Source organism: Larus michahellis, chromosome 1 (genome assembly GCF_964199755.1).
Source record: "Larus michahellis chromosome 1, bLarMic1.1, whole genome shotgun sequence".
In the NCBI taxonomy this organism is placed as follows: Eukaryota; Metazoa; Chordata; class Aves; order Charadriiformes; family Laridae; genus Larus; species Larus michahellis.
In genome coordinates, this window is record NC_133896.1 from 184,590,668 (window position 1) to 184,603,792 (window position 13,125).

Genomic DNA, 13,125 nt, shown 5'->3' on the forward strand with positions numbered 1-13,125 from the left:
CTATTGAAATAACGAAGTATGTGTTACAACTGAAAACACCAAGCTTAAAATAATTTCTTTTACAGCTGTGGTCATCAATGCTTAAAATACACACATCCCTTTTTGCATAATTTTAACTCTCATCAAGTTTTTATGCATAGAGAGAAGCTATTTTCAACCCTGCAGAAGTGGCAGGTTTCTTTTTATTCTACTTTATGCTAAAAATAGCCAGTTCTACAGACCTTTAAAACTAGATTTATAGCATATTTACAAAAAAAATCACTCAAAATAAGCAATGTGAAGGCATGCACACTCTTGTAATGTAAAAGAACACACACTAAAACTAAGACATGTTTACAATTAATTTAAACAGCTCTACAGCTACAGAGATTCATACATTTCTAAAACTAAAAAATACTACTCCATCTGTTAAAGGGCTTCCAAGAATTACTTCCAAGTTGCAGTTCATCAGCTCCACATAAGCTACAGAAGTCTCACTCAACCACTGACCTACAGACAAGCATAGGTCTGTAAAAAATACGACGGTGATCAGCCAAACTACTGCAAAACCAAGTTAGGTATCCATAAGAGCAGTCTGAACATGCAACCAGGAGCATACTTTTCCTAACAGGTAGTATTTTTTATTTAAATGCTTCTAGCTATAACAGCAAAGGTTTACTATATGAAACACTTTTTCAAAGTTAGTAAAAATTAAAAAAACAGTTTGCACAAGAGAAAGCCTGCATTGCATTTCACTGCAGTTGCTACAAAGTGCAAAAAAGAAACATGGCAAGACACCAAATGATGTCCCCTTTCATATGGTTTACTTCTTACAACATTCTTGTTGAAACAATAGGTAAAAATCAGGTACTGAAGTAATTCCTTCACTTCTAGGCTTTATTTTCATATTCTCTAGTTTAATTAATATTTTCAATTTAGTATTTCAGCATTGAGGGCTCAGGAAGAATATAGATTTAAATTAAGGGCTCTAACGCTCAAGACACTCATCTAACCTGCCAGCCAGGCGATGTGTAATAGGAGAGCAACATACAGTCTTTATTCTCTGCTTTTTTTGAATGATGCTCTACCTCAACCTTTCACTTCCCTTCCTTCTTAAGTCAGTCACAGAAACATTTAATCTGACAGAAAATTACTTTTTGAGGTCAGTCATTAACTGAAGGAGAGGGGAAGTCAGTTATTACTGTTATCAGAAGGTAAAAATTATGTTACTAATTTAAGAATCAAACAACAATGGAACACAGTAATTATTCTGCACTGAAAACAAAAAAAAAATTACAAACTCAAACCTAAAGAAGAAACTGGAAAACATTTAAGAGTGGAATTATGCAGTTATAAAGCAATGAGCTCCATGTCTCTAGTGCAATAGCATGAAGAAAATATGGTCATAGCTAGAACGTAACAGCAATTACTATGCTAGATTAAACTAAGCTTTCTCCATTTCTTCGTGTTACTACCATGTGGTGACACAGTTAGGTTAGGAACTGAAATGTAAACTAAGAAAACAGAAGAGACAGTAATGAAATGATAAAAAAGACATTTCCTCTTCCTTTCTCTTCCCCATTCCCAAACTTAGAGAAAATTACACACTGGTAAATCCTTAGCAGCATTGTCCAAGGAAATCTTTTTCCATATCAAAAACCATGCAATAGAGAATCTTTTTGCCTCAGTGTCCAAGATCATAACAAGCATCAATCATGGATTTCTGTAACAAATATCTATCAAGGTTGAAAACTCCGTAGATTAACAAAACTCAACCCCTCAAGCATAAAAAACACTCCAAACTTGTTTCCTCCTTTGCTCATTCCACAAGGATTTTCTCCAGTTTAGCCAATCCTTCAAAAAGAAATTCTGAAATGTATGCAAGAAAAGCTTCAGGCCAATTTGACAGTAGAAGACTTCATCAGCCATTAAAAAAAACAATAAAATAAAAATTGTTGCATACTTAAAAATTGTTACATACTTTATTTAATGACACAAAAATGGTTTGAAATCATTATGTGTTACATATTAAAAAACAATTTTAACTATTTAAATAAACTCAAACTGGTTTAGCTTAAGATATTAAGTATACACATTGATGCATCCATTTCCTTCATTTACTCTGATTTTCACAGTTACAGACAAACAAATTTGATATTATGTATCAAAAATAAATAAAACTGCAGACAGCACTCAAGCGACAAGTTGCAGAGCAATTTGGCAAGTACTTGCCACAAGGCAGAACTCCAAGATGTTTCTTAGACTAGCTGAACAGCAACTCTCCAGTCTATCAATGATTATGTGTATTACACAGGTGTACATGTATGTTACATCCAAATTAAAAAACACAACCCTGAATAAGTTTCTAAAACCAAAAATCATGACTGTGCTCATTATACATACTGTTTTTAACAAAAAGCAGTTTGATGGATCGTATTTTCTTACATAAGGATCCTCTCAGCATTCATTAGCAGTTCATCGCTTCAACACAAACTACGCCCGCCTCGTTCAGAAATCACTACTCTGCACAGTCAGAACCAGACCCTTGAAAATCACCCACCTTCTCTTCTACTTCTTCACTGACTTTTTTTCCCCCCCTCACACTCTCCCTCCAAATAACAATTAAATGGAAACCTCAGCACTTGCAAGTACTTTCAACTGCAAAACAGAAAGCGTTCTAAGTTGAAAACTTTAATGCTTCATTAGTGTTACCATTCCAAAAAGTAATTTTGAATTCAACATCCCTGCTTTGCATTTAAATATGTCTTGGATACAAGATCACAGTTTAACAAATAAAAAAAAGTATGTATTTGGAACCTCCTAGTAAACTTAACTGCCCTGATGCCTTTTAAATTCTCCCCCACTCCCACTGTAACTACAGTAACTACCCTAACAGTAACTACAGTAACCTCAACCAAAAGAGAGAAGTATAAATGTACTTCCAAAATAAATGGTAATTTCTATTTCTATTGTTCTGTCAAGCAATACTACATAAAAAGATGACCTAGGTGTTTAAAGGTGCATTTTCCCCATTCGGTGTACTGCCATCAATATCAGAGCTAAGTAAGTGATTTTACATCTTCATAAAATGGGAAAATAATGGTATTAATGCACTTGGTAAGGATCCTGGACAGCATACACTTATAGCCCATGTTTTAATGGTATATCCCAATTCAAATCTAAATAAATATTTATATATTGAGATAACTGCATACTGTATTTTGCAACAGTAAAAGAATGTAACGGATTTAAAATTCATCAGATCACCAAAAAAAATGTTAACATGAGTCTCTACAACTACTTAATAGAAGAGATTTAATGATAAGTACACACACTGTTATCTGGCAGTAATAGCCGCAATGCAAAAATGTCAAACTTTTCCAGGCAACACCCAGAGATGTGCCCAAGATAACCTCACTAACTCCAAACTTTGATAAGATAAGCTTTCAGCAAGTAGCACTGCTGCAATACAGCAGATGCTAAAACAGCCCCTGCAGTCAGAAAGCACTGGACAAGAGCTCTTGCACTCTTTGCTCCTTGAGAAGATTTGCTACTCCATGATTCGTAACAGGCCACAGCAATTTGACACACAAAAGTCACAACAAGGAGAAGGATTTTCTTTCTTCATCTAATGAAATTCATTATTTTTTTTTTGCTCAGATACAAGCTGTGAATACTGTCTCTCACTCACATTTCCCCAGGAAAATGTTGGGGCCGTGCCAAAGACACAGCTGCCACGCCACTGAGAGTATCTTGAAGCTGTCTGAACACACATGGTTTTTTCTCCTCTGGCTTTCCTCAACAGCTCTTTTTCAGACATGACACAGCACAAGAAGCTCCTGGAGCACTACGAGACAAACAACAGCAAAGAAAAAGCCAGGCTTGACCACAGTCCCCAGAGAGCACTCCCTGAGAAAGAAGCATTTTCAGCAGTCTGTTCTCTAACTCTTTGTTACAGTAAGTCTTCACTTGCTGTCAGTTAATGCCATCACTTCCATTTTTAATACCTACACCACGTTGCTCAAAGTGAAGGGCTCAAAATGATGCCAATGCAAGAATGCCCATCATGGTTCAATTACTTACCAGTGTTACAAAGATTATTTAAACCACTAACTTTCTTTTTCCTTAAATGCGTGAAGCAGCTGAAAGGTACTTCAGTCCTAGATCTGTTCAGTCTTCCTAAATTCTGACATCTCACAACTATACATTATATTAAGTACATAAAATGTGATTAGAAATATTCATACACCATTCATCCCCCAGACAGCCTTTCTTTTCTTTCTGTCAGCTGTATTACTGTTATTGGAATTAAATATCTTCCTTTTGCTCCATAGAAGCAGAAAACGTACTACTCCCAAAAATACAAACAATATGCACAGCTTGGAGAATCAGTCTTAAATTTATTTTAATAATGTTATGACTATCACCTAATAAGCAATCTATAAAAAAATAACCAATGTATACGATTTTTAAAATCCAACGTTTCTAAGCATAATTCTATCTAAGTTAAGCTTCAGGACAGCTTCATACTTCTACATACTCCTACATGTATTATTTACATTAAGATGTATTTTATCCATCAGTAACACTTATGTAAAATACGCAGACATAAAAGCCTACTGAATATCAGTTTGTTATCAGTATGAATGACTGTATTGGATCTGACTGAGGTGGAGTTAATTTTCCTCGTAGCAGCCCTCATAGTGCTGTGCTTTTGTATTGGCAGCTAGAACACACCAGTGTTTTGGCTGCTGCTGAGCAGTGCTTCAAAGTATCAAGGCTGTCTCTCTGCAACATTACCCCCCCTCACCAGCAGGTCAATCAAAGACCACAGGGACAAAAACAGTCAGAAAGAAGGAAACTAGTATGCCACTGAGGCAAAGATATTAGGTGACACTTATCCTGATAAAGTATTTGTGTCTCAAAAAGATAGCAAAGCCTATGAATTACACGACTAAGTAAATAATTTCTGAAACAAGACTCAATACATCTGAAACCACCAAGGACTCCAAAAAGGAGACTAGCTACGGAAAGCCTACACACTCCTACAGAACTCATTGACTGGAGAGAATCAACCTGAAACACAATATATCAAGAAAAGTAAGGCCACTGAAAAGATGGGTGTTAAAAAAAGGTCTGTTACAATTTAATGGACTTTCAGCTTTAGGTGTGTTGCAAGTAGACTAAGTTTTTCTTTCCTCTTTTTCTTTTTTTTTTCCTTTTTTCTTTTGTGGAGTAAAGGGTTCACAGTAGCAACATCTTCACTCCAAGTTGCAACAATTCTATAAATCAACTAATCTTATACTAGTGCTTCAGCTTCCTAGCAGATTATTCAGAGAAACCAGCAGGTGAAGCCTGTGTCCCCAAAGATGATGCATAAATCAATTTCAGACCTGGCATAACCAGACCAGAGAAGAAAAGTCTCTCCAAGCAACTAATGAAAACCTGGAGGCTGAGCTGCAGTAAGGCAGTGGAAATCACAGGTGAGACTGAGTCATACAACAGAATAGAATCATAGAATCTTCATGGTTGGAAGGGACCTTTGAGATCATCGAGTCCAACCATACACACACACACAAAAAAAAAAACCCCACAATCTCTGTCATTAGAGAGTGCATGGGGGACTATCACAGTTGCTTTGTCTTTTCTCTCTGTCTTATTTCCAACAGTCCTGTTCGTTTCTCTCCTAATTCCCATTCCCTCTTCCCCCCCTGCAATCAAGAGGAGAAAATCCTTTCTCCAGCAGAACCACAGTGTGACGAAACTTACCTACAACATCAAAATAAGAACATAAATGGTGCTTTTACTTATGCAGTCTAGATCTATCTAACACAATTCCTTTTTTTCAAGGGTGGACAGAACCAGATGACAGGTAAATCAGGTAAAAAGAATGTAAAACATACCAAATCTCTAGAAGTGTCTGGAATAATTCCTAGCTTTCAGCCATTTTAGAGTTGGTAGTCCAACTCCACTGTAAAGCTCAGTATTCAGTGCATCTATCCTTACCTGACTTTGTCTAATTACAATTTTAACCCACTTATATTTTTCTACTCCACAATATCATGTGGCAATTAAGATCCAGAATTTAATTACACATGGCTTGAAAAGCTGCTTTACTTTTGATCAGGTAGCAGCAGCTTTAATTTACCGGGTGGCCTAATTCTTGTCTTAAGAAAAATAGCTATTCTTGCTTTCTATTCATCATTTCTGTATGATCTACAGATTTTCTAGACCTCTATCACCCCTCTCCTTATTATTCTGTTTTCCAGACTAAAGATCTTCATCTTCTCAGCACAGAGGATCTTCCACACCTTTCATCCCCTTTTTTACCATCTATGAAATCTTTGCCGTGCTGGGACGATTACATTAATGCACACTGTTAACAATTTGGACATAGAATTGATATACATAACAACCTAACAATTATTTTATTTTTTGTGAATAATTCCCAATGGCTTTCTGACCACTGCCCTTCTTTGAGTAAGTAACATTATTGAATTTAGAGCTCATCACTTGTAGATAGGTTTGCATTATTTTTCCCCGCATGAGCATCATTTGGCATCCATCAAAACTGAACTGCATTTGTATGTGAAATCACTAGGCAATGGTATCATAAGATTTTCCTGCAAATACACTGTCAGTTGAGATTTTACCAATTCCCATATATCAACAAACTATTATGGTGCCACAACACTATCAGTCCTTAAGACTAGTTTTTAATATGATAAACCTTAGCAGAAATCTACTGGTAACGTTTTTTCCATCTTGAAGAAATCATGTATTTATCTAGTTTATCATTTTTTAACCAACTGTACTATTCCGCAGGATAACCTTTTATCCTTTGCAAATAAGGATTTGGTTGAGGCCCTTGGTCAAGTATTTTACCCATTTTCAAACCAGTCTGCCGCTAGCATTGGTAAGCGCTCTCTAATTCTAGTGTTGCAGCATTCAGTGAGCAATAATTATGCAGGATTCGGTGAGTAACAGTTGTGCTTTCTTCTTAAGTACTGCCTGCAGATTACATAAACCTCACTAAGCTCTCCCTTCAGTTTTCTCTCCTACAAATTGTGGGGCTTCAAACATATCAGTCCCTTACCTTCTTCCATCTCCTTATTTTAGCTATGCATCTTTGCATCTTTTTAACTACTAATTATAGCCATGAATCAATTTCTTGTGAAAGCTGGGGTGATTCTATCTGATACAAATAATTTTTTACCACCTAGCATCATCTTCAAAAAAAAAAAATTTTAAAAAAACCCATATCTGAACTATCTGTATTAGTTTGTTGGGCTTGTTTCCCATAACAGAAGGTAAAACACTGGACCTCTTCTGCTCCTCCAGAGTGAAAATGACATAGAGAATTCAGGTTCTAACAACCCATTATTCACGACCCAGCAAGAACACAAACCCATCAGACCAGCCAGTAAGGGATACACCTGAACAGACAAAAAATGCAAGGATGTGGCATTTTGTTTTGTACTGGCACTTTGAGATTTCAAAGTACAAACCAGACTTCACAAAATGCATACATGCATCACAAAAGGAGCGTCACAAACGTCAAAACAGATGCACCTCTTCTGTGAATCACTGCGTTATCCCTGTCTAAGGAACATCTTGTATCCAGCCTGGGCTTGCTGGGTATGCAGGGACCAGTTTCAGCTGAGCTTTCCAAAGACATTTCGGTGCAACAGCAAAAGAACATGTAGGAAAAGCAGATCATCTTGCAGGATCCTGGAACTGACTACTTTGCCAAATTCCTGCTGCACTCTTAGAAAGAGGTGTTAGATTCACCCCTGTGAGCACTTCCACTAGTTTCCAGGCACGCACCTGCTTTTGCTTTACGGCTTGGATCACATCATATGATCGATCCTACAGAGAATGAGCCTGAACAGACCAATCTGAAATCCAGACTTATCCAGTATGCAGCACATTACTTGATGAAATACCTAAAATTCAGTTTAAAATAGTTTGGTATACACCAACTACATAGTTTTCACTCACTAAGTATATAAATCCATTGATCTAATTACATTTCCCATCGATCACTAAACACTATTCTTTTGTTTCCAAACAACCAGTACAATTCCAATTCCTCTTCATCTCTGGGAATAACTTTTCATAGTTGGAATGTTGTTTACATAATCTTTAAAATATGTGAAGTTTTACAAGTCTATAAATGTTTGACATAGACTTACTAATTTTTATGGCATCACATACTGCAATTAAAAAAATGTGTACTGCTTGACAAGGAACTTGCACGTACATTTAGTTGTATTAAAAAAATTCTTTAGTTATCCAGTTTGCATTTCTTGCTTTCCCACATTCAGAGATCAATCAGTCACCAGACCCAAGACCTGTGGGACCACAGGCTAAACCTGCTGGAGGACATGGCATATTGTTCATTTTTGACAATGTACAGGTACTTCCATGTAATAAATTCCCAAGTTCTGCAAAGATTTAGAACACGGAAGAGGTCCTGGCTTGTCATATTCTCTTGTGAAATGCCACCTGGGAGACTTCCAAAAAAAACCAAACCAAACCCAAAAAAACCCAAACAAATAAAAAAAAAAAAAATCTGTTGCAAGATAGCGAGAAGTGTTATGTGATTCATTCTTTACGTAGGAGGGTGTGTTCTGCAATCCTTCTGAACTTCAATTCTAGCAAGAAAACTGGATTCAATAATTAAGGTTCCATTAAGGTCTATATTGTAAAGGGAACACTGGAAAATTGGTTCCAAAATTCATGAATGTAACTATAACAACACAAAAAGGTAATTCCCTCTGCGGCTTAGTCTTCACCCTCATAAGTGTCTCTGGTAACTAAATACAAAGTTAAGACAGACCTTCCGTTCCAAGACAGAATATCTTTTTCACTGCAACGTAATACAAACATACCTTACCTCATCTCTAAAGTCAGAGCCAGTATGTCATTCCAAGGTACAGTGTAGTGCATAATGAAAAGAACTAGCCTCAAAAAAATGCACAATTTTAAAGACAGCTGCAAGGACATGTCTTCAGCAAAACTACAATTCTGCACACAAACTACAGGAGTCTCACCCATTTCAATAAAACACCACCATAAAAAAAAAAAAAATCTCAGCTTTAGCTACCACTGTTAGGGCTACTTCATCTTTCAAAAGCTGATAAAAATATAACTCATATATTGAAACAAGCTTAAAAGGCAAACATGACAAATTTGCAGGCAATTTTACGATGGATGACTCTCTTACAATACCTAGTTGGAAAAAAATATAGTATAGCAGTGATATATTTTAACTACACTGTATTACTGCTTCACTTGAAAAATTACTTTGTACTCAGAATCATTAAAAAAAAGCTAATTGCAAAAATTCACATAAACAAGTGTCTATATTAACTCTCCTTATCTTTACAGATTTAAGAAAGTTACAGTAAAATCCAATCAGTACAGGCGGTATCTTGCAAGCTAGCAGATTTGCAACTACGGAAGAACAACAGTTTCTTACTTTGTTTGAAACACCACACAGTGTTTCTGCAGTTTAAGCGGAGACAGACTTTAACGTATAAACTCAGCTTCATTTTTGTGCAAGAAAACATACCATTTTGACATGAAGTGACAGCAACAGTGGCAACTAATTTGGTACAGAACATAATTTAACCATCAAGCATAGTCAGAAATATACTACCTTAAATACCACTGAAGGCTTACTCATACATGTGTTAAATAACCTTTAGATCTGCCAATAATATGAGAAAAGTCATAAGCATAAGAGCAACAGCAAAACAGTTAAAAGCATGGACGTCTAAGTTGTTATTTTTTTTCAAAGTGCATGAACACATAGCTAAACATGATTTCTGAAGCATTACTCCTTTTTCCACTCCACCTCACATTCCTCAGAAGTATATGCTTTCATTCCCCCCTCTTTCATACTACCTTTCCCAATGCAACTAGGTCAAGGCATAATTCCAGTAGACCTGATAGCCCATTACTTGCCCAATCATCTTTCAGTCTCAGTCTCTGGCTCACAACCTGCAGTACTGCAAAAATAACAAGTGTTTATAGCCATTCAAGAGTATATGCCCCCAAGGAGACAAACAAACACTGCAGAATAACAGATCGTTTCAGAGGCACCTCATATTTATACTGCCAAAACCGGAAAGCCATTTACCAAGAGCAATCATTCAACTGACAAAGTAGTAAAACAACTAAGAATTGAAAACTGTGTGATAAAATGTTGAATATGCAATAGAAAGCAAGAAAAAAAAAAAATGTAAGCAAGTAAAAATCACTTTTATGAAAAACTTTCCTCTTTCCTGACAGGAATAAGTGTGTGGGGGGGTAGTTTCCAGTTACAGTCAAAACTTCCCTTTAAATAATGTTATGAAAATTAGCATAAATAGTAACAATTCTTTAAATTCACTGATAGACAGGAATCACAAGATTGTGCACTCTAGAACTGCTTAGAACAGTATTTTTGAAACATATGATACACTTATCCAAGAAGCAGACCTGAAGACACTAGTTTTCTCAATTTGCTTATTATTATCAGAAAGTAACACTGGTGCGGCCTCACCCTGAGTACTGTGTACACAATTTAAGACGGCTGTGAAGGTCCTTAAATACATCCAGAGGAGGGCAACAAACCTGGTGAAGGGGCCAGAAGGAATGTCCTATGAGGAGCAGCTAAGGACTTTGGGCTTGTCTAGTTTGGAGAAAAGGAGGCTGAGGGGCAACTGCATTGCTCTCTGTGGCTTCCTGAGGAGAGGAAGCAGAGGAGGTGATGAGCTGTTCTCACTGGGATCCAGTGACAGGGCACGTGGGAATGGTTCAAAGCGGCACCAGGGAAGGTTTAGACTGGATATTAGGTAGCATTTCTTTACCAAGGAGGTAGTCAAACACTGGAATAGGCTTCCTAGAGAGGTGATCAATGCCTCAAGCCCATCAGTGTTTAAGAGGCATTTGGACAATGCCCTTAATAACATGCTTTAATTTTTGGTCAGCCCTGAAGCGGTCAGGCAGTTGTCCCAGATGATCCTTATAGGTTACTTCCAACTGAAATATTCTGTTCTATTCTAAAACATATGATGCCTGTTTTAATCTTTTACAATTAGGGATACACGAAGTCATGATCCAGCAAAACCATTAAGTTAAACAGCAGAATAGAAATATCCCCAAAATGCCACTGGAAATAACAATGCTTCTCATAATTTGAGCAATTTTTCTCAATTATGACCAAAGTAAGTTGCTTTGTGTTTTGGTAGTTCATACTGAGCTTTTGTTTTGGTGAAAGACTTGTAAGTAGTTTAGGAAAAAAACACTAAATGTTGACTAATAAGCAAATTACTTTGATCAATTAAAAAAAAAAATTAACTTCCAGTCAACAGTGCCAAAACACCTTCAGGCTAGTAGCTGAGATGCAGAGTTTGCAATAGATATTTGAAAAGCCTAACTCAGTGAAACATGTTGTTTCAAAACAGATGCGGTGTGCCCAATGGTTAGGACTGACTCAAAAACACGAATACCTGCGTTCAAGCCTCACGTGTGTATTTACCCTACTTTACCTCCACTTTTTCCATCTGAACTTCCTTGCTGAAAGGGAGGGCGGTGTAATTAAAAACAGTAAGGCCACCGGCAAGCACCAGGCCTCCTGGCACTTGCTGCCTGCCGACACCCAGCCAAGGCAGGCCGCGGGGACAGGCCGGCAGGAGCTGGGGGAGGCCGGCAGGCCGCAGCGGGGCCCCCGCTACCCCTCAGGCCCACCAGACCCTCCAGAGCCCTGTGGAGGCTCACGGCCCCGGGGGAGGCCCCTCTCCTCAGGGACACCAAGGGGGGGCCGAGAGCTGCTCCCCGCTCCAGGGACAGGCCCCAAGCCCACCGCGGGGGGCAGGCGGCCACCCCCTTCCCGCGGACACCGCCGCTGGCTCCAAGCCGGAGTTCGGGAGGGGGTGTCCCCTCACCGTTGCGCGCTTCAAAAACAGGCGAACACACCCCAAACCCCACACCGCTGCTCGGAGTTACTTGCCCCCAGCCCCACTCCCCCTGGGGTGGCGACCGGACTCCGGCGAGGCCCGGCCCCGTCGGCAGGGAAGGCCGCGGTGCGAGGTCGCCCCCCACTTACCAGCCTGACTCGGAGAGCGCCGCCCTCGTCCTGTCGGCCATGGCGCCTCCTGCCGCCGCTCACCCACAGAACTCGGGGCGGCGGGGCCGGGCCGGGCCGGCGCGGGGGCCGCCGGGCGCTGTTGGAGGGAGCCCCGGCGCTGGAAGGAGGGACGCGGGGCCCACTCGTTCCCTCGACCCTCTCCGGGCGCTCGGCCCGGCCAGCTCTCTGGTGAGGGAGGGAGGGAAGGAAGGGGCGGAGGCGGCGCAGGCAAAGACGAACAAAGCCCGCGACCGGCTGCTACGGGGATGAGGGAGGCGGCGGGGGAGGGCGTCCCGCTGCCTGCCTGGAAGCCGCTGCCGCCATGGCGGAGAAGGGAAGGAGTGAGGGCAGAGGAGAAGGAGGAGGTGCCGTAGGGCTAGGAGGCGGAGGAGCGCGGGCCCTGCCTGCTCCCTGCCTGCGGCCTCCGGGTTTCTCCTCAGGCCGGGCCCGTCCCGTCCCGGCCTCGCTGGGGGTGAGGCCTCCCTCACGCAGGCCCCTGACGGGCCTCCGCCGGCTCGGGGGTGGGCAGCGGCCTGCCTCCTTCTAGTAGCGGGAAGAGTTTATTTTAAACGCGTTTCATCTATAAATTATTACTGATAACGTTGTGCAGGAAAAGAGTCTTCTCCATGCCTTCAGAATGGGTATTGTGCGTGAGAAAGGTTGTTTTTTTCAGCCTTTAGAGTGACAAGATGTTCCTGTGTTTCTTTAACGTGCTTTTTTTTTTTTTAATACTTTTCCCTAGAACGCAGGGCACTGACGTGAACATTCGGGTTTGTGATCTGCCCTTTTAATGGGGATTATACTTTAAAAGAATGGCACTGTGTCGTTACTGCTCTTGTAAGTGCCCAGTTACCTCAGGCACCAGTAACGGGCAGGGTGGCAGCGCTGTGTTCATTCATGGTAGTCTATTCCCTATCACATAGATTATATACTCAAGGACAAAGTTTTTGTCACCAGTGCATGTGGTGTCCCGCATGGCTGCTGTTTTTCAAGAAGTTACACATCTTATATAAAATCACTAATCGTAA

The 13,125-nt window shown here is 39.9% G+C and overlaps 1 protein-coding gene across 4 annotated transcripts in view; it reads right to left on the reverse strand.

Moving 5' to 3' along the window:
* TDRD3 (tudor domain containing 3) overlaps positions 1-12,603 on the reverse strand; it is a 113,554-nt gene extending 100,951 nt beyond the window's left edge. Inside the window, exons 1-2 of one of the 4 annotated variants that reach the window (XM_074564553.1) lie at positions 12,077-12,186; positions 3,671-3,826 (exon numbers count right to left, since the gene is read on the reverse strand). Coding sequence is in view for 2 of the 4 variants with exons in the window: in XM_074564530.1 (XP_074420631.1) it covers positions 12,077-12,117 (41 nt within the window). In the remaining 2 variants the exon portion in view is untranslated. Of the gene's footprint in view, positions 1-3,670; positions 3,827-12,076 lie in introns of all 4 variants that reach the window. The other 3 variants (XM_074564538.1, XM_074564530.1, XM_074564546.1) reach the window with 3 other exon arrangements.
* Positions 12,604-13,125: the final 522 nt, after the last annotated feature.